Source organism: Hetaerina americana, unplaced genomic scaffold, assembly GCF_022747635.1.
Source record: "Hetaerina americana unplaced genomic scaffold, ioHetAmer1.1.p SCAF_8, whole genome shotgun sequence".
Lineage (NCBI taxonomy): Eukaryota > Metazoa > Arthropoda > Insecta > Odonata > Calopterygidae > Hetaerina > Hetaerina americana.
In genome coordinates this window covers 9,675,920-9,703,556 of record NW_027287427.1, presented here as the reverse complement: position 1 = coordinate 9,703,556, position 27,637 = coordinate 9,675,920, and the positions used below count along the sequence as shown (strand labels likewise).

General features: G+C 42.6%; 1 protein-coding gene across 3 annotated transcripts in view; it reads right to left on the bottom strand.

Annotated features, from left to right (window-relative positions):
- sd (TEA domain transcription factor 1 homolog scalloped) overlaps positions 1-27,637 on the bottom strand; it is a 340,590-nt gene that overhangs the window by 201,048 nt on the left and 111,905 nt on the right. For all 3 annotated transcript variants that reach the window (XM_071596520.1, XM_071596521.1, XM_071596522.1), the window contains exons 2-3: positions 1,295-1,449; positions 70-208 (exon numbers count right to left, since the gene is read on the bottom strand). In XM_071596520.1, coding sequence (XP_071452621.1) covers positions 70-208; positions 1,295-1,449 — 294 coding nt within the window. The remainder of the gene's footprint in view (positions 1-69; positions 209-1,294; positions 1,450-27,637) is intronic.

Below are 27,637 nucleotides of genomic sequence, written 5' to 3'. Positions count from 1 at the left end.
GATCGGCGCGCGTGGACAATACATACAAGAAACAACGCCCTTGGAGTGCGAAGTGGAATTGGTACTCACCGTACATCTTCCCCTCGTCCGAGAGAATGATTTTCCGCCGACCGCACGGCGGATATATGGCCAGCGCCTCCTGGAAGCTCTGTTCGATGTCTGGACTCCACACACCCTCGGCGTCCGACGCCGAGAGGTCTTTGTCGTCCTGCAACGACAACGCCGCCGTTACCACGGGAATAACAAGGCGAGAGGTGGGAATAGACGGGCATGCATTGATAACGGAGATCGAGGATGCATTTAACTGTCGAAACGATCTCTGATCTTGTTTCACGGTGTGAAAGGGATGCATTTTTGAGCGAAACGTTTTCATTTTTGGTCAACGTCTATGCTGGAATACGGAAAACCGATAATGACTCGCGCACATTCAAAACAGAAAAGTAGTTCTATTAATTAAGTGCGAATTACACGGTTTGAAGAACATTCCCATCAAATTAGGAACTGTAATTACGCCAATAAATGATTTCTCCCGAGGGAATATCCAGAATAAATATGGAGAATTAACAAATTGCATATCCAGAGAAGCAATGCAGGAATTAAAAATAATTTACAATAGATTCTCGCGAGAAATTATTATTATTTTAATCACGAAAATAATTAATAACCAAGAAAAGTTATGCAAATTCCACATGCAGATAATCACCCGTCTCATTCATAGTTGTACCATTCAGGGGTTAATATTACTCTGACCTCATGATAATGGTGCGTAAGCATGGAAGCCGGTCAGGTTATTGAATTGTATAGCATATAAAAAAAGGTTTTTACTAGCTTACATGAATTTCCACAAAGTCAACTGGCCTACCATAAATTTTGCCAGTCATATGTTAAAAACATTGGTCGATAAGATAACCATTATATCAATAAATTCAAGATAATTAGTTGAACGTGAACATTCAATTACTCCCCATCGATAGTGACGAACGGGAATGAGATTTGTGCACAGACAACTTTAAGGGACGTGCTCTTTGTGGAAGAGGAGAAGTATCAATTTGAAATAAAAAAATAACTTTAAGAGAGGGAACGGCCGAGTAATTAAGACGAGACCAAGATGGGATGTAAAGGGTACTGGCAGTTTTATGTGGCCCGAACTATCTAGATTTCGGGGGCCGCGTTTAACGTCGTCGTTCGAATATCGCGAAATTGAAACGCGCGATAAATCAGAGCAACGCCCGTCACGAACGCGGGCGAGTAGGCGGGGGACGCAGCGCTGGGTGGCGGCGGGCGGGAAACTCACCTCCCCGACATCGAGGTGCTTGGAGTCGGAGCCACCAGACCCATTGGTGTCCGCGCCGGCCGAGGCGGGGGCCGGGGGCGGAGGAGGCGGCGGCGGAGGGCCGGCGCTCGACGGGGCCCACGGTGAGGAAATCTTGCCGGCTGCCAGCGGACTACCTGCAATCACACAAGAGGAGAGATGGGAGGCTGATTAGAGCGGGAGGAACATGGCGGGAAAGTTAGAACTTTCCCGGATGACTCAGCTTACTTGAACACATTTATCTATTTTAAATAGAGAAGAACACTGAAATGCATTAATAATAAAAGGAATTAAATCCAGATTCTAATTAAAAAAAAAGGAATACACCAAGTCTCAAGTAACCAACTGAACCAACTGCCTCGATTTCGAAATTCAACCTCTTTATTTCACCAAATTGAGGAAACAATTAGGAAGCGAATTTCTTACGGCATTGATGACACGTCCCAAGACGACTCACTTGTAGAAAAGTGACAACTAATATTAGGTATAAGTTTCGGCGAGCTAGAATGTGGTTAGGCTCCACGTCACCTTTTTCATCAAAAAATACTGCAATATCTGCAACAAACTCTGCACCCTGCAATGGCTTTCATTCTGTGAAATAAATATCATTCCGCAGTCCCACCATTAAAGCCTGCAGTTCCATGTCGCAAGGTTTTCTCATCGACCACAAAATACAAGGTATGCACGTTTACAAGTTGGCGGTCAGCGAGGGCCTTCATTTCTCTCGCAGGGCGCACTCAATGCAATAAATAAATGGCAGTGTTAAGGGTGAAACGATGTGCACAGTTTGCCCAAAATATCGAAATAAAACGCCTTAAATTAATCACCCCCGTTCTCTGGAAACATGTAGTATATTCATCTACAAAAATATTTGCTATTGTATAATTCTTTTGCAAATCCAGATACACGGATATATGCAGTATTAGAATTTTCTACCTCTTTAAGACCAATGTTCCCGGGAAAAATTTTCGCGAGGGTAAATTAGCAGAGTGAAAAATTAGTATTCTAATGCACTTTATCTAGCATATATTATTATTCATTATAAGTGGTTAATTTATGCGCATGCGCTGCTACGGAGTAATCAAACCACTTGAGAAATAAAATAATTCTGTGATAACTCTCATAGCTGATGAAGGCTTAATATTTAGAAATTAACAATTCAAAAAATGATCATTTTGTGATCCATTCATAAACACTATCAGTTGGGAATATTCCTCACAAAATCTGTTAACTCACGAACTGAATTTTTACTGAATCCTAAGGATTCCCGACCCTGAGTAGTTCATTCATGTGATTTCATCATGAACCCTTAAGCGACGTCCCTCTTCCAGAAAACTAAAAGGATACATCAAAACCAGAGATGGAGGTGTTTTGACCTGATTATCACATTGATGATCTCTACGTAACGACTATTGCCGTACACAATATTTTAGTAATTTTCGTAACTGGCTATTTATGAGACCCCATTACTTACGGAGTTCGTCCCTCCCACTGGATTGCGGGGCCAAAAGACAACAAGGTTAATAAGGAAGTAGTGTGGAAAGAAAACTATCAAAATAAGATGGATTGGTGGTCGTTTCCACGCGGACAACATTCGTTTTAAATTAGTATGAAAAAACAACCATTGAGTTGAACCTCAAGGGTTGAATTATGGCCAATCCCAATGCTACGTAAGGGCACGCGTAACCATTATTAGCCACTATATCCTCCTTACTCAGCTCAAATGATGTCTTCATGAGTTTTTTCTCATGCACCTACCCACTAATTAATGCCAATTTAAAAGATTGAGGGAACAGCACGATTTGCAGGAGATATCCATCATTTAATCATCACCGCCGTTAATTCTACCACCCGAGACATCTCTGGAGCTATTCTGTTTTTTTAATTACAGTGGTTACTTCTTCTTTCATAATTAGTATACCAATAGGCATTTCGATATGATTACGTGTCCATAAACTATAATGGCCAACAAGCACTCATTTACGCATTGTGAACAATGAATTTTCGATTCCAAGTTTTATTCAGTTACCAACTCCGAGGATATACGCATAGTAAACATGGTACAAAGGTGAAATAAAATAAAATAATGGGCAAAATTTATTATTTATACACAATGGTACATGGATATCACGGCAGAGAGGTATGCCATTCTAGAACCATTTAAACTGATGACATTATCAGCAGCAACCCTACGTAGGGACCACATAAATTTAAATTTAGTCCAAACAAACTTACTAGCAAGTGAAATCATTAGATGCGGAGTCAAAAACATCTCTATTAAACTCCCCTGTTTAAGAATTACTCCGTGCTCATAGCGCGCATTTGTAAGACTCGACGCAATGTGCTCGGTGTCAGAGATAACTTTTCTACCGCTCACGTGTCTTAATTTCCATTCCCAATTCAGTTCCTCATTGCGAGGCCGCCTTCACCCCCTCGCCCCCCCCACACCACACCACGTTCGCGGAGGTATGAACACGGCACCAATGACGGACAGCGATAACTTAGAAAACAAGCATTTTACCTTCGTGATACGTATTCGACGAAACACAACCAGACTAAATCACCTCCTGCAATCGCTTTATAATGATTTACAGGCGTCGGTATCTCGCAACAAGTCAACGAATGGAAGGGAAAGCAATGATGCGGAAAGGGAAACAGAGAGAGAGAAAAAAATGTAGCGAAAGTATAGAAATCTGGGCAATCGCAACAAAAAAAACGTTAACAATTTGGGCAATCGTCCATGATGATGGAACAAAATGCTTAGAAGGGATGGAAGGGTTTTATTTTAATGGAGCGGAAAACGCCAAGTTATCCAACACCTGCCCGGGCTCATTCACAGGAAATTCTCGACTGAAGGCTTCAGCTTCGAGATTTAATGCATCTATGACTTCCCTTTCGTAAGTAACGAATCACCGTGGAAACACCATCATAGATACCTAAGATAGAAAACTAGGCAGTCACTCGAGATTAAACATAGAGGCGGAAAGATAGAACCGTAAAGAAAAACAAAACAATGGCTATTTGAACTGAGGTCAGTAGTGCTTTGCAGAACCGAGTATTGTTTCGAACTGTAGATCCCTGGTTCAGCCTTGAAGAAACTAGGTTTCAATAAACGATTTGTAGGAAAATGTATTGATTAAGGTAAAAGAAAGATGTTATTTCGCTATAGTTGGAATACGCTGTAAGTATTTGGGGGTCCATGGGTGAAAACGTCCATTACGGAATTGGAAAAGATTCAGAAAAAAACCTGACGGATTTGTTGACAGTTGCTACGAGAAGAGAGTGTGACGGGTACATTAGAGGCATCATGTTGAGTCACGTGATTCACGAAGACGTCAGGCAAGACTTAAAAATACTTAGAAAGGTACAACACACTCGACTCGTGAAAACTAAGGAATTATTATAGCACCAAGCTTTATTGCCAGTATCGATAACCAGAATAAAATAAAAGATCTAACCTCACTGACAAATTTAAGCCCTTGTTCTTCACTCGGACGCTACACAATAAATTTACCAATACAATAAAATTTCATGCGTTAGTCAAACAAAAAAGCCTTGCATGATGGGTTCCTTCTTTCCGTAGAGGAAGGTGGTCTTGCCATTGAAAATTTCGGAATTCGTGTCTTTTTTTATGCATTTCTCTATATTGTTGTCGGATAAACCCATATCGCTCCTTCGTTTGAATCATTATTCATATCCGTGAGACTTTCGTAATGCACACACACACACACACACACACACACACATATATATATATATATATATATATATATATATATATATATATATATATATATATATATATATATATATATATATAGATGATGTATAAACACTCATCAGAGCAATATAACATTAGGACGGCACAATAGAACACAAAATAAACCAGATAACACGTAAAAGGACACATTTCAGCAAGTTTAACCTTTCGGCCTTTTCCGAGGCCTTTTCCAGGTGTGACTCTAACTAGCTAGCAAGGGTGCTTTGTATGAATGAACTAATATTTGTGCATGAATGTCTGGTGCCCTATCACCCGCCCCACATGCTACCCCCCGGCGGCCAATTGCGTGGCCTTTAGTGGATTTAATCATTTCTCTTCTCTTAACGTGAATCTCCACAAAAGCGTTAAAATGCAACAGAGAGAGTCTCATTGGCCCTGTACAAAAGATTTAGGAGACCACGCGACCCCTTAAACCAATCAAACCGACCCTACTTCTTGGGGCGCGATGGACAACGAAACAAAGAGTGAGGAGGGGTCTCGGGGTTGAAAATAAAGAAGTTGGATACGTTCATGTATTTCCGATGCACACACACAGACACGGGGACTATTCAATAAAGAAGAGTCGGAGGGGGGAGGGTAGGGGGATAAAAGAAATACCCTGGGCACTTGGTTCAAACCCACCTCCCCGAGGCCATTTAACATTCACCGACTGCCCAACCTCAGACACACTCACTTGGCGGAGGGGAACCAGAAGGAGAGAATAAAAAGGGAAGAGGGGAGGAGGAGGAGAAGAAGAAGCCATTCCCAACTCCCGTCGCCGCCACTCACTCTTCTTGTCCTCCCCCTTCGCTCCCCTTCCGATCTGCTGCTCCTCCCCGCTCGCTCCCTGGAGACGGATGGGGGGGGGGAGTCTGAAAGAGTCAACGAACTCCGCCCAAAGCCCCATCCCCCTCGCTACACTCCACCGACGCTCTCCTTGAGAAGAACGTGGGGACACCAGGGGAGTCCGGCGCATCACGGAATGGACCGGAAGGGACACACGCTCCCGCGCCCGCACACACACACACTCCCTACGAGAGATACCTCTTGAAATAAATAAAAGGGTGACCCGGGGGGGGGGGGGAATCACGCAGAGAGGGACACGGGGAAGTGAAAGCAGACAGTTTAGGAAGCCAACCTTTTCGATGATCCGATTACTCGAATTTCGATTAACACTTTACACACATTCCCTATAATATCGATTTTGCATTGATTCAATGGTGTGGAAGCATCGATAATTTCGATTAATCGGTGATTTCGGTCTATCTAACCGGGCTAGTTAATCGATGTTTTCGAATATTTGACTATTTTGTACGATTCATCTGTTTATGACGACTTCATGGACTCGAAATATTCGACGGATAGAGCAGCTGATATTATTTAGATTCTTTCGATTAGATTTATAAGGCAAGAAATTCATATGAAAAATATCGACGACCCGCTGTTTCCGATGGCAAATGCACAGGAAAGCAAGGATAAGAGAAAAACCACACGAGTGAAAGACCGCAATAAAAGTTGACCGGTTAAACTTCGCGCAGAGATGGCCTGAAACGGATGTGTTTGATGAAAAAACTCTTTCCAGTTTAGAGGAGGAGAGGAAGGCGTTCGAATTTTAGGCGGCGCTCAACGGCGAATTTCGCAAAACTTGTGGTGACTTTGCGTCATTCATAAACGAATCTTTATGGAAGGTGAAAGATCCATCCCACTCAGTGTTGAGCACGCTAATCAAACCGAGGGATTCCAACCGCCACCCCATGTATCGATCAGAATAGGCATGGAGTGCCGATGCGAACGCATGACTGTTTAACCCAAGTGATCCAATGACTGACAGTGACTAATCCAATGACTGTTTAACCTGAGTGATATAGTTAGGCGAGTCAAAAGCTAGATGAGGTGATAAAAAACCTGGTTGCGCAATCGCTAATTAGGGAAATGCATTGAAAATATCGCTCGTAACGCAAAGAGGACTAGATAAATCCACTCATCGGGACCAATGTGAAATTTTCAATCAAACTCAATACCAGTCGCACGAATACTGCCCTGTCTGGATTCAAACTTCTTGACGAGATAACAAAAAATAGGTTGAGCAGATACACAGACTCAAATTTCCTGCTGGAACTGATAAGTTTCACACCTCACCACAAAATGTAAACGACACTTTCCAACAAGCTACAGTCCCGTTTCTTCTTGCGCCCAAGACTACACCCCCATAAATTCAGGGGATGAGGAATTACTATGCGCCCTTTCAATGCATTAATGCGTCACCTATGGATGATTATGATGATGCTACTTCGACCTCCATGAATTGTTCCCTCCACCACAAGTACAACCGGCGTCCCCTTCCTGGATTCCCGACGCGGGAGGTGGGGAACGGAACAGGGAAGGAGATACGAGGGCGCTTTCCACGTCCGCCTCCTCCCTTCCTCATCACGCACACCGCGTATATACAACCCCCTATCCCTCATCCCATACACCTTCTCCCCCCCCCCCACCTTTATTCCCCCTCCTCTCTGAGGCCACAACTCGCACCGTGACGTGGGTTCTCAAACGAGCCAGTGGCTCCGGTAAGTGTTTAGTGTGATCGACTGCGTATGCGTAATGGAAGCACGGACGTCTTCCTCGGGACCCATTCCAATCCCGCGCATCAACCCCCCAACCCCAACCCCTCTCTCCATTCGAGCCTCAAATATCGGTGGCCTATGGCTGACGGGAGGGAGGTACAGGGGGAAGGGAGGGGCAGGCCCGGAGGGGGGGGAGGAGGAGATACACTGTCCGAGGGCTGAATCCGAGAAGAAGACGCGCACGGCCCTGGACAGGGTTCGGAGGGTAAGAGTGAGGGGGGTAAGGGTGGGGGAGGATGAGTACGATTCGTGCTCGAAAAAATCAAACGGAGATAAAAAGGGAACAAAGGAGGGAAACATGCCGAGGATGGGGTGGCATGATGACTCCGATCCGGAAAAGGACCCCGATTAACATTCAAGAGGGCGCGAGTGATTCGTAAGCCGACGGCCGACGTGGGCGTGCAGACAGGAGCCAGGAATCCCGAGAATACCTCCGCACGACGCCTAAGTACAGCCCCGGGGAGGAAGGCAAGGCTGCGAACATTAACCGTACATGTATCGTCCAATGGCTATCAAGGACTCACTCATGTTCCGTGAAGGAAAAAAAGAAACTGATTCGTGAACCAGAAAAAAATGTAGATCACTTTTCCCGGACCTCAACTAAGTTCTCCTGGGCTGTGGAACCGGCGTTTTTGGGGGAGAAAAAAAAAACTATGCAGAGGGCTAAAGTGGAATTTGTGTCAATCGATCCCACCGGGACGGGAAAGCTATACATAGAGTACAGTATCCGTCCAAGAAGCTATGCTATATTGCCTACCGTTTCACGTACAACAAAACTGCAAATTTTAGCAACATCCTCGAAAGATCCAAGGATGCGTAGGTGTGCACACAAGATACATTTGCCATTTTGGATACTCGTGAGGTTAAAATAGGAAAATGGAAATTAAGGACTTAATTGCCAACATTGCGGAAGATGAAAGCTTGTGGCGAAATTCGCGTTGCACTGACAGGAATTAAAACTACCACCACCTCGGTGGCAGCAACTGATATATTTTGCTGTTCGGAATGAGATGGAAGATGTCCAAAGGTCATGTAGCTAAAATCATGTGAAGATGAGAAGGTTGTCATGATAAAGGAACAATTTACGAGCTCCAAAAGCTATTTTGCTCACAGAAGATCTACTTCCTTAACCAGGAAGCAGCACGAAAAATTATTTGCGTGCATTGCCACATACCAATTGGAAAAGCTGAAGAAAAATATGATTCGGCAGGGAGTGGATCCTGAAGATGAAATTATAGACTCATAAAATTAAAATCTGAGAATTCAACAATAGAAAAAAAGTGGAAAAGACCACGTGAAGTAGCTACTACAAGAAATAGAAGAACCCAGATGAATCAACATCTTGAGACCAATGGCTTCATAAGGAAAAAATAGTGCGGGAGATCACCTGAAGAGGAATATCAAGCGAAAAACATTGGGATGAAATAAAGCGATATTCAGCAAAGGTCTGTGAAGACTTTTGAGTTGAAAGTTGATCGATCTTCGGAAAGAAGGGACTAATAAGCAGGTTCGCAGCAAAACCTTCTACTCCCAGCCACCATTCTGCATTCAAACATAAAACGAAGTCAGAACAGAATTGAATGAGTATGAAACCAGTCCGAAGCCAAGCCTAAACTGATACATAATACAACGAACGCATTATGACGCAACCGAATATGTTAGTCAATTTATTTACTACCGAATATTTTCAAGCCAATTTCAAGACCACTGCCGATTTCCCATTATCAAAAGGCAGTAAAATAAATTGGCAAATAAACTGAATGAAAAACAAAATTGATCTATAAGTTTTATATGGAACGTTTCCATAAAATAAAACCCTCTCCCAATCACTTACTAAAGCATTTCCCTTCACGTGGTGTCGGTTACGTAACCGAATAACCCATTAGTGCGGTTCTGTTCGCGATCCTAGCTCTGGGGGAAACTAGGAACGTCGTGACCGTGCAATATCTTCGATTTATATCCGTTCAACTCTCTCTCTCTCTCAAGAGGGAGAGAGCTGGGGGGGGGGGGCGAAAAAAATGCGGGGAGGGGAGCGACAATAAAAAAACACCTACCCTCGCACTCCCCTGCCCGATTAATATGCCGGGGGACGGCACCGCTCACACATCGTCACTAATACATCTCGGTCCCAGCGGAAGTGATGTCAAACGCGCTCGTGAGCGACCGATGCTTCAACCTGCATTACCCTCCGAAATCACTCCGATTGGTAGGCATGAGAGGAAAAAAATACATAGGTTGATGGCGCGTACATCAAACCTCATTTAAGTGACAATGAAATGAACGAAATACAAATAAATACCAACATCAACTCAAAAGTTCGTCAGGAGGGCGGCGAGGATTGATCAACGGGTGCAAATGAAATTGACTTAATTTCAACGTTTTCACGGCCAAAGATTAGCAGATAAAAGTTTAAAATTCCCGAACGACGACGTCCATGCGTATGAAATCTCTATTTATAAGTACATCGATATTAAATAAAAATATTTATTAATGTGGGCAACCAACGAAATACAACTTTCAGTCGAAGTTGATTTTTTCGATCTTCATTATGAATCGAGAAAAACACTTAAATCTTCCTTATCAGCAATAATGAATTGGCAGTTCCTGTTTCCCTCATTCAAGTTGTTGATAACTTAAACCGTAAAGTAGTACACGGCCTGTCTATTCTAACGGTATGGCTCTAGAGATGTTTATGTATCCATATGATCTAATATTAAATTACTCCACGAAACGGCGAACGTCAAATCCCATATTAATTCCTTTTTGTTTATCACGACAGGAATATGTCTACTGGATGAAACTATGTGGAATTATCTGAAACGCGTTCTGCCTTTTAAACCTCCCGAGCACATTCAAACTACGGACTTGCTTCTGCACGTGAAATAAGTCGACTTCCTATGACCACTGGAACTTGGAATACTGAATTATCTCGAACCGAGTTTGGTCCAAATAAAAACCATTGAAGGCTTAAATTTTCAGACGGTAGTAGAGAATATCGTATCTAGTATAGATCACCGAAAGACTCGAGGTGTATTTGAGAAGGATTCTGCGAGATTGTCAACCGTTAAAGAGAGGGATCCATTTCGTCCTCGAACGTGATCGTCAAGGTTACGATTCGAAAAAGATTCGCGGAGATCCGCGAGGAATGAGCCTTCTTTTTTTCGTCCCCGAATCACTCGAAGGAGAAAGCGGGCGTGCATCACGAAATTAAATCACGTCCCTTATCTTGGACCAGCAAACGCCTCGGGTTTTCGCGGAGGGCCTTCCGTCCTGAAACCACACGAAAGGGAGCCTTTTTATGGAAACGCGCGCTTAATTTGCGGGGGCCGATGCTAATCGAGGGACTGCCGCAACAAAATTATATATATATATATATATATATATATATATATATATATATATATATATATATATATATATATATATATATTTATTTATTTATTTATTTATACATATACAAACACACTCACACATAAACTAGCCAAATAACGATATCGACGCACTCGTCCAAAGCGATTAACAATAAAGGGTATCCGCGTATTACGGAAATTACCGACCGCCGAGAAAGCCTATTAACCAATATCGACTCCAACACCCCCTCCCCTCCCCTTACCGTAAATTTAATACAAACCCGATGCACGGAAATCCGTTTGTTTTAACGCCCTTATCGATTCGGGGGCGTGATTTCCACACTTCCCACCACCATTTCGAAGCGGCGACGGATGAGGACGGCGAAGAAAGAAAGAAGGAAAGAAAGAAAGGGGAAAGCGAGGGAGGAAACGAAACCGGTTCCATCAAAACCAATGTGATGGCCCTTCACCGACTCATTTTTAGAATGAAGCTCAATTCGTTACGGCGTTAAGGAAAGAGAGAGAGAGAGAGTGAGATAGAAGGGGTGGGTGGGGCGAGGAATATGACGCAAGCCGCACGTATTTCGGCCGCCCACACGGCCGTGCCAGTTGATGCGGTCGGGAGGAATAAAAAAAATTGCACACAAATGTATATGAGTGCGTATATGTAATACGGTCGTAAATGTATATAAATCCGCGGTCATGCTCCGAGCGATGTGTTGGAAAAATGCCAATCAATTACATTTTTTTAATACTCTCACCTCCTCCCTTCTTTCCTGCCTTTCCCATCCCCCTTCCCCCCCCCCTCTCGGAGGCAACGTCCTGGCCGACGAATTTCGAAAACTTGCCTCCCGATGCCGTTGAAATCATCGCCGTAGTGCTGAGAAAACAAAATACTTGACACGAGACATAAAGCACATGTGGCCAAGTTTATCTCGAGCAATAGACCAAGTGTGAACGAGAATCATCTGAGCATTAAAGCTCAGACAGACCCAGATGACTCACCGGCCTCAAATTTTTCAGAAAACACAGAAACTTAATACTATGACTGAGGCCCTAAAAATACGCTCATCCACGGAGAATACAATTTACCAGCTGGCGAGCAGCTTAAAGTAGACGAGACAAATATTACTTGAAATTGCAATAATAAAATATTTGTAGTCGACGCCATGATTAATGCTCTTCCACCAGGAATCGACGCCGACGGCGGAAGGCGTAGTGACGTGTCCCATTTTCACCTGAAGAGTAAAGTTCTGCATAATGTTTTTAATACAGGCGTTAGATAGAAAAAAGATTACATATAATACCCGTGTTCGAGTAGTATACTAAAAAGTGAAAAAACGTGAAGGTTTCACTTCCTGAGATTTTTTTATTGTTAAAAAAAACGACACCAAATTAGGCTGTGTACATACGAAAATGCAAAAATCGCGACATCACCACCCTGAGCTACGTACAATCAATGATGGGCAAATTTGGGGTGAGGTAAAGTAAAACGAGGAAATTAAATTATCAACGTTTACAGGATCACCTCATTTAAGACAACGATTCAGGGGCCTCATCTTTCCCACAGGGACGTCTCTGTCGGGAGGAAGCAAACAACTACCAAAAGTCCACCTTCCACTCCATTCATCCCACATGTAATGATATACAAATTCGCGAAGATACTCTCTCGTAAGTCATAAAAAATTGGGCCTCTTGCTTTCCATCAAATATGTTGAACTCATTTAACAGATGAACTTTTCTCTTCATATTATATCTTTCTCCAAGGTGATTTTTTTACGGTGTAAGTAAATAATAACAGCATTGAATGCCTACTACCTACATGACCCTACTCCAAACAGGAAATTAAAAGATTAGATAAATATCACAAAAGAAGATGTTGTGCTGGATAATTGAAATTTCCTTCGGCTTAATAATATTTGGCCTTTTATCTGTTTCGTACACATGGAGTATTAAATGAAGGTTTTGGAGTATTAATCATTGAAATTAGAACGTTGTTTCAGGTCAATTGCACCTCATTCATGAAGAGTAATTGCATTAATGTTTATTACTTCTTAATTTCCCCTCGAACACGTGCACTTTGATTGAATAAAGATTCTCTCGAATTTGGACAACTCCCAAAATATTGGAGATTGAAATAGAAAGCTCTTTTTCACACCTTTCCATCGATGTTAGCGGAAATTTTGGATGTGTGTATATTTTTATGTGTATATAAAAATATATATACACACACACTCACATATATATATATATATATATATATATATATATATACATATATATATAATTTATATATATAATATATATATATATAATTTATTTATCCACCATTTAAGAACGCTTTATTACAGGCAATAAAGCGTTTGATGATCCAAGTGCGGCCTTCTCTGACATGTCTCGGACGAACTGAATTTATTTAGAGGTGGAGGAAAATTTCTTACCAGATTTTCTGACCCTGGACTCGTTTGAAGAGGTATGTTAGAGTGTCGAATCCGCGGCGGAGGAGAGACTTGCCATTGAGGCCTTCACCTGTCCGAATCTCCACCTCTTTCCACTCAAAAAACCTGACCAGGTTGGCCTCATTGAAACCTCCGATTGTATTCGGTGAAAATATAAAGTAGCTGGGCTCGGTGAAAATAGATAGCTGCAGCAATGGAAGTTAAAAGGTTGTTATGATCGAGGAGAGGAGGAACTTTTGACGCATGGCGAAATTCCTTATTTGATGGACAAAGTCCCAAATAAAGGGGACATAGTTGTCTCAAGTATTCCGCCATTGGGAGGCAATTTATTTTTAAGGTTTTAGAAGATTAATATTAAAGACATGGGACCTCGGCAAACAGTTATTTTGAGCATATGGTTCAACTCGAGCAAATTTAGCAGGACTCTGTCATGTCATTGAATTCATTTTTGGATGATATTAGTTCGTTAGCGATCGCAAGCTTGTTTTTGCAGAGTTCAGAATTTACTGTGTTCGAAATTTCTACTAATAACGATTTAAATCAGTCCTACTAAGGACAAGAGTAAATTCTATCATGATCAAACGAAGTTCACGATGCCGGGGGGTGCTGATCAAAAAAAAAAAATATATATATATATATATATATATATATATATATATATATACACACACACACACATACATAAGTAAGTTTCTCGATCTTCAAAGTCAATCCAATTTCTAAGGATACCATCCCCATTTAACTATGTGATTATTTGATCGAGAGAATTCTCTCTTTGTCGGCACTCGGATTTCCCGATATAATATAGTAATAATTGTCATGGAAAGACCAACGCTATGAATGAGCTCTTTGAATCCTTAACTTGAATTTCAATAGTCTGGCCCCAGTGGCGGCGGGGTAACATCCTCACCTGTCAACCAGAGGGGTCGCGGGTTCGATTCCCGCCTACTTGGATTGTCCTCCACCCGGGGCTTGGGTTTATGTAATTGTCTTCAATGAATTGTGGAGGTTAAGCGGAGCAAGGAACTATATAAATCTAACTATATAAATCTCAATCTCGCCCAAAGTCGAAAAAATAAATAAAACAGTTTACTCCCTAGCATGACGCTATATTTTTCTCAAAACAATGATGAACATAAAACCAAATTTTTTGTTTCCAAATTCCCCTGTTCAACCTCGGTTAGTCCGGATTTCATTCCGCAAGTTCCATTACCAATCCTTGATCGTCCGATTTGGAAGAATCCTGGCTTCCAGGTGGTGGTGGTGGTGTGGTGCCCAACGCGAGAGTCTTCGAGCCTAGACGAGAGAGCTTGTTTTTTTCCTGTCCGTGACCGTCACGCCTGACGTATTTCCTCCAAATGTTTTGAGCGTGCCCCGTGAACTGATCAAGGTCTTCTTATTAACGTTTTCCCGATTTACGCCCCCCACGCTGAGTTGACCGCGACATCAACAGCGTAGCGGTAAGCCCACGTGTCCCCCCTTCCCACAATCCTCCAGCGCTAATGACCTTATCTGACAACGCAAGTAATACGCAGTCGATTCATAAATCAACGTCGATGGATCGATGGGGAGAATGACCGTCCTATTTGACAGATTCAATTTCAACCTTTCCGAAGCCAAGATAAGAAGGATTTAGATGCTAACGAAGCCAAAAGCGTCTCACTCCCTCTCACAGCCAGGGTGAGTTGACTAAATAACAAAATACTTTCCCTCACAAATAAATCCATTTTAAAACATACCACCTTCCCATTTTTTTCAAGTGAATTTCTTTACGTGGTTTGATTTTTCCGCTTCACACACTTGCGTTTCCTTTTCAGCCACGATCCAAATATAATCCCGAACTAAAAACCACTTTCAATGAAACCATTACCTACTATTGTCTTTTCTGGACTCATATCAGTTCAAATACAGGGTACGGCAACATAACTTACTTTTTTCATAAAGCAAAGCCCCTTGAACCCTAGAACGACCACGCTATTTTTTTCACCCTATTCTGGTAACGTGCGGTGACAATTTTCAAATTTTCATATTTGACACCCATTATGACTATGAGAGTCCTATGGGGGCTCATTTTTTTAAAAATGTAGGATCACGTGACACATCGATTTACGTGAATTATGGTAAAGGTCCCGAGTCGCAAACGCAAGCCATTTTCGTTTGGCGCGAGATTCCAACCCGCTCTTGGATGTTTTTTTTACCCACGTTACCGTTCTAGAGTTAAAAAAGGAAGTTTTGTTGTCGCACCCTGTATTTCGAGACGTGCTTTTATCAAACCTGAAATCGTGCATTTTACAAAAATTAAGACGTGCCAAAACTGCGATACCAAATAAGCATTCCTCTTGGCATGTTTTAACGGTTATCAAAAACGTTCATTCATCGTGCGTGGGACTTATTGAAGGAAGAACAAAACATCCCGTACTTTTTAAGCGAGGAAAGTTGATATTTTGGACATGAACGACCAAATTTAATCGCAAGGTGGAGCACTTTCTTGAAATAAATACACCGACTTCGATCTTATTCTTACGGTCAAAGCGTGTACCTGCCCACCCTCGTTAACCAAGTGCGCCACCTTATCTGGCCACGCAAAAAGGAAATCTCACGAAAGTTACTCATAATTCGCCTCGGAGGGGGCTCCCTCTTTTCCCGGCCGTCACGCCCGGCAACTCCGAACGACGGGGGATGGTAAGACAGTGGCACGACGTCCACCCCCCCCCTTGGGAATCCCTCCATACCCCTAGTGAGAAACGCCCACCTCTTGCTTAGCTCAAGTGCCATCGGTCACCCAAAAAGCGATTAATTCGACATCAGGGAGAGCAACGAGATCCGACGTCAGTGATTTACTATACGGAAAGGAGAGAATCAAAGGAAAAAGTAAAAACGATCGAAGTCCTCGCGAAAGTCTCTAATGAGAATGGGGTGGACGTGGAAGGGGGTGAAGAGGTATCACGCATTCATAGCCGCGGGCGTGTGATAGATATAAATAGATTCCTTCAGGAATGAAAGATTCCTCCGGCCGAACTGCGAGTTGCCCGAAAGATAAAAATTAAACGACAAGGAGGTCACGGCCGCGTGAGACAACCACTCTCCCCGTCGCGCGAATCGAAGCGAAAAGGGAACAATGCCGCTGAGGGAAGGAATGAGACAAAGGAACGTACGATCAGACTGGAAGAGGGGGAGGGAAATACGCATACGTCGTGAGGCACAGCCGTGAATTTGATCCGAGCACATGCGGGGAATGGGTGGGGGAGGGGGGGAAGAAAGAGATGTGGAAAATTGGATAATTTTGCCTCCGCAAAGACAACAGTCACCGGCATGAATCCGCGAAATAACATCCAATTGGCAGAAACACCACGAAAGCAATGGAAGACTTACATACGTTCTTCTAAAAAACCAAATAAAATCAGAAAACACATTTTGTGAAATCACGATTACACAAAAGGATGGTAGTGCATACTCGAATGAACGTTTCTGCATAATTCACACAATAAAGGGCGTGTTAAGTAAACATTGGAAACAGTAGAACGTATTTCCTTCATTTTTCAATAATAACTTACATACAAGTACATAAGTTAACTCAATCATAATTACATAATTTAAGAGTTTAAAAATACATGTGCAAACACAAACACTAGCACACAAGAGTAAAAGTCTTCATATGCTTCTTCTGTGTGTGTGTGTGTGCGTATTATTATATCTTTTATATATATATATCCTTTTCGATGTATATATATATATATATATATAATGGGCTGACACAATATAACACAAATAGAATAGAATAGCAAAATTTAAAAGGACACAAACGGTAAATTGTTCTTTTAAATGTTGCTATTCTATTCTATTTGTGTTATATTGTGTCAGCCCATTGTGCCGCTCGTGTGAGTGAGTTTTTCCGTACAATCGTTATATATATATATATATATATATATATATCGATTATACGGAAACACTCACACGAGCAGTATAATATTTGGACGGCAGAATCGAACACAAAATAGTAACACTTAAAAGGACACTCACATGGCAAATTGTTTAAGCTTTCGGCCTTCTTCCAGTAAGGCTCTATATATATATATATATATATATATATATATATATATATATATATATATATATATATACACACATATGTATATATATATGTATATATATATATGTGTATATATATATGTATATATATATATATATGTGTGTATATATGTATATATATATATGTATATATATATATGTATATGTATATATATATGTATATATATATATATATATATATATATATATATATGTGTGTGTGTGCTTAAAAATAAATAAAAACAAGCAACACCTAACAAGTCTCTGTCATATCAATTAACTTAACGCAAAGCTGCTCATTAGAAGTTTATAAAATAAAATATGATCTGTAAATAAATGTTCATGCGGAGAAGCTTATTAAGACTATTGCTGTCTGAAGCGAAGGAGATGCTCTCTTTCCAGAAACTCACTCATTTTACCCTTATATCTTGGCAGGGTCACGTCACTTAGTGGGTGAGCTCCTGGCAGACGAGAACGCGAACGCAACGAGCGAGGACTCGTCACCGCAGCGTATTTATTTATGGTCCTATCCGGAGAGGGGGGTCTAAGGTAGGAGAGGGGGAGAGTGAGTGGGGGAGAGGTTGAGGAGGAGGGGTGACAAAAGTCACGTAACTATGGAACGGAAAAGGAGTAACAGTAAACAACAATTAGGAGAGAGATATAGCAGGGCTAATGAATGAAATACTAAGTTTAATTTGTGAAAATGTCAGGCCCAAGATATATAGAGAAGCAATCATGCATACCGAGAAAAAAATACCGCGTTGAAACTCCACCATTTGACGGAGGGATTAAATGGCAAAATTATCACGCAGGGCACTTTACTAGCGAGTGGCAGTTGAACCCCTGGGTGACTTTCGTTAACCTGTAAATCAATTCCGACGACATGTTCCTGTCAACCATTCCTCTACTCCCTTAATTCTACCTATCCGAAATTGTGTAGATGACATCATCTGTAGGTTGCCTCGTCTCATTAACCATGTACCGCCGCTTCGTGGAAAGTCATGATTATCAAAACCGTCTACCGCATCAGTCGCTGTCATAGGAATTAACCGAACGGCAAGCTGTTGATTAGATTTTGATAAAATAAAATATGATCGGAAAATAAAGATATAAGAGGGTTTCCAAACTATGGGCCGACTCCTCCCGGAACTTTATACATGAATTTTTACGCAGAGGGGACCTTTCTTCAAGAATGAGGCACGAACATTGAAGAACTGAGAAAATGGATACGAAGATTGTTTTAATTTATCCAAATTCTTATCAGTGGTCTCAATCAAAAGAATGAAAATAGGAGGATCGAGATGGTGCGGGGGCTAACGTACTGGCTTCCCACCCAGAAGGCGCGGGTTCAAATCCCGGCGGTGTGGAATATTTTTCAGAGGTATCTCGATCCCTACTTGAGGTGCTTTGTGGAGGGCACTTTGAGTGAGTACGCCGTCCGTCGGATGGGACGTTGAACTGCGGAACCCTTGCCGCCTTTCGTAAAGAGTAGGCTAATGCCGACGCCAGGTTTCTCTCCAACCTGCATCCTTTCCTGTCCATCACCTATGGCGCAAATGACCTCAGCTGTCGGTTGCCTCCCCTAAATACTACTAATTCTATGAAAATAGGAAAAATGAATTTATTTCTATTTCTAAAAAGATCCAAGAAAACCATTCACGAGGGGTATCAATCTTTCAAGTTTTTAAAGGAGCTAAAACTCCATAAGTTGAACTGTGATTTTTAAAAAAATTTCTCTAATTTTTTTCGTCTTGCATTATTATCTTCTACAACAATTTCAACCCAGTCCAGGATGTCGAGGTTGGGACGCCATCCGCTAAATATGCGAATGGTGAATAAAGATTCCATCAATTTTCCATATTCACGCAGGACTACTTTCTAACCAAGTCATTTTTATTCCAAGGCTTGATGAGGATCTATACCATCCACTTTACGACATGATTTGTTAATTAAAATTGGAGTCAAGGACTACGTCTTTCGTTGACCCGAGGCTACGAAAGATCAAAGGTTAGGGACTCCGACGAATTCCCGTTTTCGCAACATCATCGTTACATCATTGCGATCAGAACTGCCATAGTTTTCGAGAGCAAAGTTTCAGCGGCGATGGGGAGAGGGAAGCTGCGACGCGGCTGAGCGCGGGAGGAGGAGGAACACGTGGCGCAAATCACCTCTTACCTTCACATCCCATTTGAGAGCGCTTTTCCATAAGTGGAGTCTTTTAATCTAGCCTTCAGCACCGAACTGGACCAAGAAACAAATTATCGAGTGGCTCCAAAATTCGGTTCTTTTTTTTTTAATCATTCGGGTCTCACCGACGGGCGTATTATATGTATAACGGGAAAGTGATTTATCAGGAATTGCGTCTCACGCGATAATGCAAAGCGTCTCGCACATTCCGAACGATCCAATTAATCCGAAAGTGGCAAAAAAAGTACTATTTATAGAACTGCATACATTTTGCTTTCCAAAGTAAAAAAAAACAGTTATGGGTCTTGTATTAATTCGCATGGGATGTATAATGTGACTTAATGCTTTCCCTACTCGCCTAAAACACCTCACGGCGACAATAAGGAAAATCAATACTAAATCCTGAACCAGAAAGGCCAAGGGACGCGATATGTCTCGACCCTCAAGGGAGTAAATCAAATAACTACGTCGCATAGATTTGACACTGCTTTGGAAGACGTCGGAAGGAGAACGTTTGCCTTATCATACAACTTTACTGCCTATTAGCCATAGCGTGAGGAGCACACGCGGAAGAGAACATCCCTAGATGATATGTATAGAAGCAGAATGGAAAAAAAGGAAACCGCCACTCAGGTTAGGAAGAGAATTCTTAAAATATGACGGAGACCGCATGACTTCCATCACCATAAAGCACTGGCTTCCACCGCCTGGCGCACACGCCACAGCGTACTCTTGAAGACTTGACGCCAGGCGAATGAACGCGTGCCCACTCTCGTAAACACATTTTTTTAATGAGGCAGGCCTCGTGCTTCCCAGCGGATTAACAGTAAGCCGTGGCAGCCACTTAACGCAAACCATCCTTCTGTCCGGCTCGTCAGTGCTTTCCTCCCAGATCACATTCCCGCGTGAAGGATTCTTCACGAAACGGCGATTAAAAAAGCTGGTCCAGCACATAAGTGCCTTCCACCTTTTGTGCCAATGTAAATAATTTGCATAATGCAACTGGGTACATTTTCTTTGCGCACAGCGAAAACTGCGTACTTTCTATTTTTATAATTTCCTTTTTTTAGAATATTGGAATACAGTAAATGTGCTCCTAAGCAATGCGTCAGGTGATGGAGGGGGAGTTCTCACCAGAGTTGTCAAGATTTGATTCTGGGAAATGACCTGGAAATCAAAGCTGTAGCTTATAAAGTGAAGAGTTGAAGATGCGCCTTCGATGGATTAAGTCTTCATAAGTTACACAACAATAATTCTCCACGAAAAAACAATAACATCGATGTCCAACATTGCGGCCTACTTTTTTATGCTTCCCATAATTGGGACTTTTTCTAAAAAAAAAAGACTCCTGATTTTAAGACTTATCACTGAATTTACTTTCACAAGATGTTCTACGCAAACGAAATTGGACTAACCACTCAAAAATGTTTCTAATTAAAAAATTAAATCGGGTCATTCATTAATAACGAACAAATGAGAACACTTTTCCACTAGACATTTAATTAATCCACGACAGGCTTTGATGTAATGCATCATATTCAGGAGGGTCGGCACATCGAAACGAGTGGTGTAGTGAGTCAATATCTACTGGAAAAGTGTTCAAAATTTTTTCTGGAAAATTTTTTCATTAGTAAGTTCAAATTCCACCACACCACGTCTGAAACTATGCAATTTTGGTCATTCAGTCCAAAAGTAAAATAGATTTTCAAATTGTCGAGAAAAAGAAATACGTGCGCATCTGAGGATCGTTCATAAACCCAAAAGCAAAGAAATGACTTCCGAGGAACGAGTGAGGAGGAAAAAGGCCAGCACAAACAGAGTAATATGAATAAACAGAAGAAGAATTTTAACCAAACAACATTGACAAGGATTGATCAAAACCAATCCTAGGCCCATTGACGGGTTTCGATGGCCCTCTTACACGTACAACCTACGAGAATGATTTTAGAGAAAGTCCAACCAATTCCATGGGTAAGAGTGCCAAGAGGCAATTTTCTTTCTGAATATAGGGATGCAATGCCGACTCATGGTTTGACCCGCCCAGCTTGTACCCGGCAGGCCGATTTAAATCTTTCCAGGCGACGGAGCAAAGAGTCGGGCCGCGCTAAAACTTAAATCGATCACCTTCCGAAATGATTTCGCCAGGAGCACCTGATAAGGGGCAGGCCTCTGCATCTTTCCCTCTCCTCCAACCACATGGTTGCCTTAACACCGGTCTCGCCTCGCCACTCGATAAGACGCGCCCACGGCGTGCTCCAGCATCCGGAGAAACTGCGACCAATCGACTGACCGAGCAAACTCCCACCCAGCACCTACGTGGCTCCCCAAAAGTGGGAAGGGATTGATACTACTGAGAGTAACACCCTATTTTAGGCCATCCATAAGTTAAAAATACCTCACGGATGTAATACGACAAAAAGCAAGACGTGAGGGGATCCAGAACCCGTTTTAGGAAAGAAATAAAAATGATGATGTTAATAAGTGGTAAAATAATAAGCAATAATATTACCACACGGTTGAAATAATAAAAGCTACACTTCTTCGGTGATACAATTTATGAGCCCGACTCTTTTACTTTTGCCCCACTATTTTTATTCTTCTTCATTCATCAATTTAATTGCCGTATTCACCCACACCGTTTCCTTCCTAACTCTTGCTCAATTAAAAGCGTACAAAATTATGCATTAACCGAAAAATGTGGATTGCTTCAAATCTGATTAGCCAAATGCGGTATTAGTTAGAAATCCTTAACTCAAATTACTATTACCATTATCAGTATAATGATATGCGAGAAACCTATAAATACCGAACAATGATACACATTTTATTGCTTTAACTTCGAATCGTCGTCCTCGTGATAAGCCGTCCTGTAAAAAAGGAACGGATGCTGAACAAGGAAGCAGGTGCCAAATATCCATCGTTCTTGGAAATACATGGGAGTTGCGATGCATTTCGAGGCTGATTTCGGAAAATCAGTTTCTCGTCCTCCTTGATTTCCTAAAGTTAGAGGAAACAGGACAAGCAATCACAGTGAAAACCAAAGCCCTGTAAAATACGGCAATAAATTAATTACGTACCAATATAGCCGTGCTTTTCTGTACCGGGATTTTGGCTACGATGTTATTGATACTATACAAAAAGGGGAAAGGGACGTTCGATATTTGTTTTTAGACGTATTAAATATCTTAAAAGTATATTTTATACGACGCCAAAGAATAGGACTGGAGTATTATTGTGAGGCGTTCAATTATCCCGAATTAAAGCCGCTACTACGCTCTATTTACTCCAACTACAAAATGGAGAGGGGGAAGGGGCGAATGGTTTGATCTCGCCTCCATTCGAACGGTGACTCCCAAGTTGCGGGTCTCGAGTGCGCCCCGGTCGGTAGTCGAAGCGCGGGCCACCTCAAAGGCGCCAGCCACCTCCCCTCCTCCGCACCCATTGTTACCAAGCAACCTGGGCACGCGCCGCAGCAAAGGCGGGGGGAGGGGATGGGGAAGCCGCCTCCCGGGAGGTGGGGTGTGGGGGGAGAATCAGGAGTTGGGAGTGGGCGGGTGTGGGGGGAACGGAGTGGCAGCAGGATCAGATAGAGACCGAGGGACTCCCAACTGCGGTTCTGGCCGGATCATGAGAGCCATTACAAAACACGTGAGCAAGAATTATGGGGTTGACTACCCATTGCAACTGGACTCCCGACCAAGAGACGAGGATATCATGAAATTTTCCATTCCTGTCGAACACAGCACAATGAAAATCTAACTCGTTCTGAATTTCGAAGGGGGAACTCACGTCGATGAGACGGAAAGAAAAATGGAACACCAATGCGTGAAATATCCTTTTTCGTATCGCAAATGCCCACCCATAAATAATAAAAAGGGAATAAAAACGTTTCATTAAATGCCCATAAAATAAAACCTAAAGCCATAATCTCCATTGTGGCTTAGTTTAATACTTTCAGGCTCGTCCATTTCCAAAAATGGAGCAGGTTTCATATTTAGGCATAGACTACCACAAAAGAAATGGCAATACGAACAAATTTATAAAGTTTTGAAATGTGGGAGAGTTTCAACCTTTTCAATACCAATCAGTTTTGGAGTAACTTCCGTGAAATGTAAATTCGATCCCATGACCCTCGAGTGCTCTCAAGGGGTCAACAAGCCATGAGAATAACCCTAGCGGCCTTGAGAGATATTCACGCTAACCTAAGAATGAAAACAAAACTTCAACCAAGAATTCCCCGCATAACCGCAGCATTAGGAAGGAGATATGATTTGTATCTTTAACTTATCAGAAAGAAAATTGCATAGGAAGGATATTTGGTATTACAGCTCGGAAATAAAATGCGAAAAACTCATCGCGAACCAAATATTTAGAAATATTATGAAAAAACAGAACCACCAAGGCCTTCATTATGAATGCAAATACCATATATGCATGCAAATACCATGAATGCATACCATGATACCATAAAGATTCTCGGCTGACGTCGCTGTTGTGCCCTCTGACGTTTGCCTGACGCATTTATATTATAACTTCCTACCTCGAGAACTTGGCACATTTTTACGCACATCTTGATCCGGACTTCGATTGCCCTGATAAACAAGTAGACTCCTGATGTTTGGGCGATAGTAGAGAGAATTAAGGTAAGCGCGGGTGGAGACGGCGGATGGGAACCCGAAGAGGCACGGGGAAGGGTGAGGAGAGACGTGGGGGACGGGAAGGCCGACCCGAACCTGGGGCGAATGGAAAGGGTGGCAGCTAGATGGGTCCGAAGATAAGCGGACTTATTCAAAGCGCCATTTGGAAATCACGCAACATGGGCGTTCCTCTTTCTCGCCCCCCTGTAACCGAAAAGGGCGGGGGAGGATTAGACTTGGCCCAATTAATGCCTCCTCCCTAACCGAATTAAAGCGTTGCGAAAAAAAATACGACACGCTCCATAAGAATGTAATGACTCAGTTATAGGAGAGCGCGATGGAAAATGGAAACGAGACTCCCTTTTCTCCTCTTGGGCCCACGACGAGGTGTGCGATCACATACGCCTCTTTCGGAAATCCAATTCATCCGCCCGAGGTTCTTGTACACGAGTCCTAATTTGAGCGGTGAAATAAACTTTTGGAGTACACACATTTATTGGGTGAACTCTTCAAAGGGACGTTTCATAGGTTTTGCCACGTCGTCAATCATCTCAAAATCCTTCTCCACGTTGAGTTATTGGCGAAATTGTTCCAGCACAAACCAAGGCTATAGACTTAACTCACCTTAAACATGCAAAATAACCTCCGATTATCATATAGTTAGTTACATCTAAATTGTAATCCTGGCATATCAGTACTCATTTGTCAAGTGCTGTTACCAGCAACGTCCATGAACAGGACCGGTAAATCCTTATCATTGATTGCTTTCTTTAAAATACTTTGCGTTTTCCTTGAATATTAATAAAAAATTAATGAAAGTCGAGCCGCTTTAATTTTCACACAAATACAATGAAGTTAACTAAGGCTAAATAAAAAGACGACCCAATTTTTATTTTCTTTCTCAGAAACCGACAGAAGTTTGAATGAAAATAGGTATACAGTTCAACCTTTTAAGTTCTCTTTTAAGACGGAAGCCACCAAAGAAACTACATACATACAAGTGTGCAACGGAAGACTCACGCCACCGTTTTTTTCCCTCAATTATTGCTTGATTACTTGCAAAAGCTTGGTCTACCAAACGACGCCCCTGCGATTCGATCCGAATACCAAGCGGACTGGAAGTAACTGTTCCCGTTCCCGGTGGCTCCTTCCCCTCTCCATAACACCCCGGCCATTACCCCATCTCCCTCCTCCCACAGCCGTAATTACACGAGGAAATTTAGATCGAGCAATAAAATGTACCCGCGACGGAAAAAAGTGAGCACCGGTCTTGGAGTCGAATAACTTTATACATTCACCGACCGCACAATGGAATTACGAACGGCGGTGGCCACAGGGAAGTGAGCCACGATAAAAATTCGAACACGACCTCAGAGAGAGGGTCGGGAAAAAAGTTTATGAGCCTCATTTACTCCTCGGAAACTTAAGGTGAGGGGGAGGAGAGCAAGGGGAGGAAGGGGTGGGGAGGGGGTTGAAAGGGGTAGGTGGCGGACAGCGGAGCGGAGGAAACCAAGAGCAATCCACCGCATCAATTTCGTGCGCGGATGTCCATTCGAGAATCGATGCATGTCGACAAAACATTAGTCCACAAGGAGGGTCACGAGGGGTGCGGCGCACTCAACGGAATGACCTGCCTCTCTCTCTCTACCCTGACGCCGACGATCCCCCCCGACTGAACCCTCTCTCGCCACCCCCTTCCCCCGCGATTCCTCCATCCAGAGGCCTTAACACGCGCCGCTCTGAGTCCTTACCTCCGCGCGTGTAATCAATCATCCGCCGACGCGACTATTCCGTCGCCCACATTAGCGACGCATTTCAGGTCACAAAAGGGGGTGGGAATGGGGAGGGGGTCGGGAGGGCAGGAAGACCGAGTGCCCCATCGTCGGGGGAGGGGGGGGGTAGGGTGGCGCTGGCAGTCGAGCCGCTGAGAGGAGGGAATGACCCTCCTCCCCTCGCGTTTCAATCCACAATCCGACTCGCACATCAACAATAGTACCGCGCTCCAGAGTCAAACGCGTCCATCCCCTCCAGCCTCCTGATCCTCCAGAATTTTCGGATCCCGATTGATTTGCAGAGAGATCAACCCACTCCTTCCTAAGCAATCCATTCATCCGGGATCGTCCGTGTGATTGATTCGGAAGAAAAACGTCCAGTTCTGGGAGCTTTAACTGGCAGAGGCCTTGGGTACTGACTCGCCATTCATGAAAAATAAACACACACCTAAACACCTGTAAAATAAGTGGATTTCTGAGTTCATTGCGCCACTACTTCAAGGCCTTGTCTCTCCAAAAATTTAAGCTAAAGCAATCGGAGGACGAATACAGGAAAAGAAGAAATAGCACGAAAAGAAAATGCATTTCGGGCTCATGATATCTTCAGCTAAGGGTTTACAGCACCGACTAAGTAGCCAAACAATAAGTAGTGAAGAGTATCCACGGCCGAAGCAGGATCATATCCCGCGGGGTTTTAGTTCCACATCTGGGTTTGTGCAGGAAGACCGAGTTCCCCATTCACTTTACCGACTACCCCTTCATGAGCTGAAGATAAATTAACAAACGTGTATAATATATTCAGAGATTATATCAATAAACACTCATTTTTACCGAAGGTACTTCATATCTTATAACCGCTATTTTATGAGTTCAACTTGAAAACAATTTGTAACAATAGTAATTAAATATTGTGGAATGATTCAAAATCCAATCTAGCTAAAATCCGTTTAACTCCATAACCACCACCAGCGTTTGCAATTACCCATCAACACTAAAAAAATTAATTTTGCCCGAGTTCTTGACTGAAGCCATGGGGAACATTCAAGACAATGACCGCGAATCATTTATAAAAATCCAACAAATGGCCAAAAATTACGGCGAAATATAAATCACGCAGAAAAGAAAGTAAAACTGAAAAGCGAAATAGGAACGAAAATGCGCCAAACAATCCGGGAAACGAACAAAACAGCTTCGATTCCATCCCGCTTTATTCTTCATCGGCGACAAAAATGCTAATGGCACTAATGACTTTTTAAGGAATTAAATTAATTCGAAGCGAGAATTTCTTCATTAAAGGGTGAAGAGGGTAGGAATGTCACGTCGACAAAGTTGGCTTTAACGGGCGCGCCCTTAATTACCGGCGACCTCCCATTGGTGAGACCACTGGGGAGCTTATGTAATAATCGTCTTGTCTCAGAAGAGAGACTCGAAAGAGCGACGGGAGGAGGGGACGGACGCCTAGGGTTAAGGC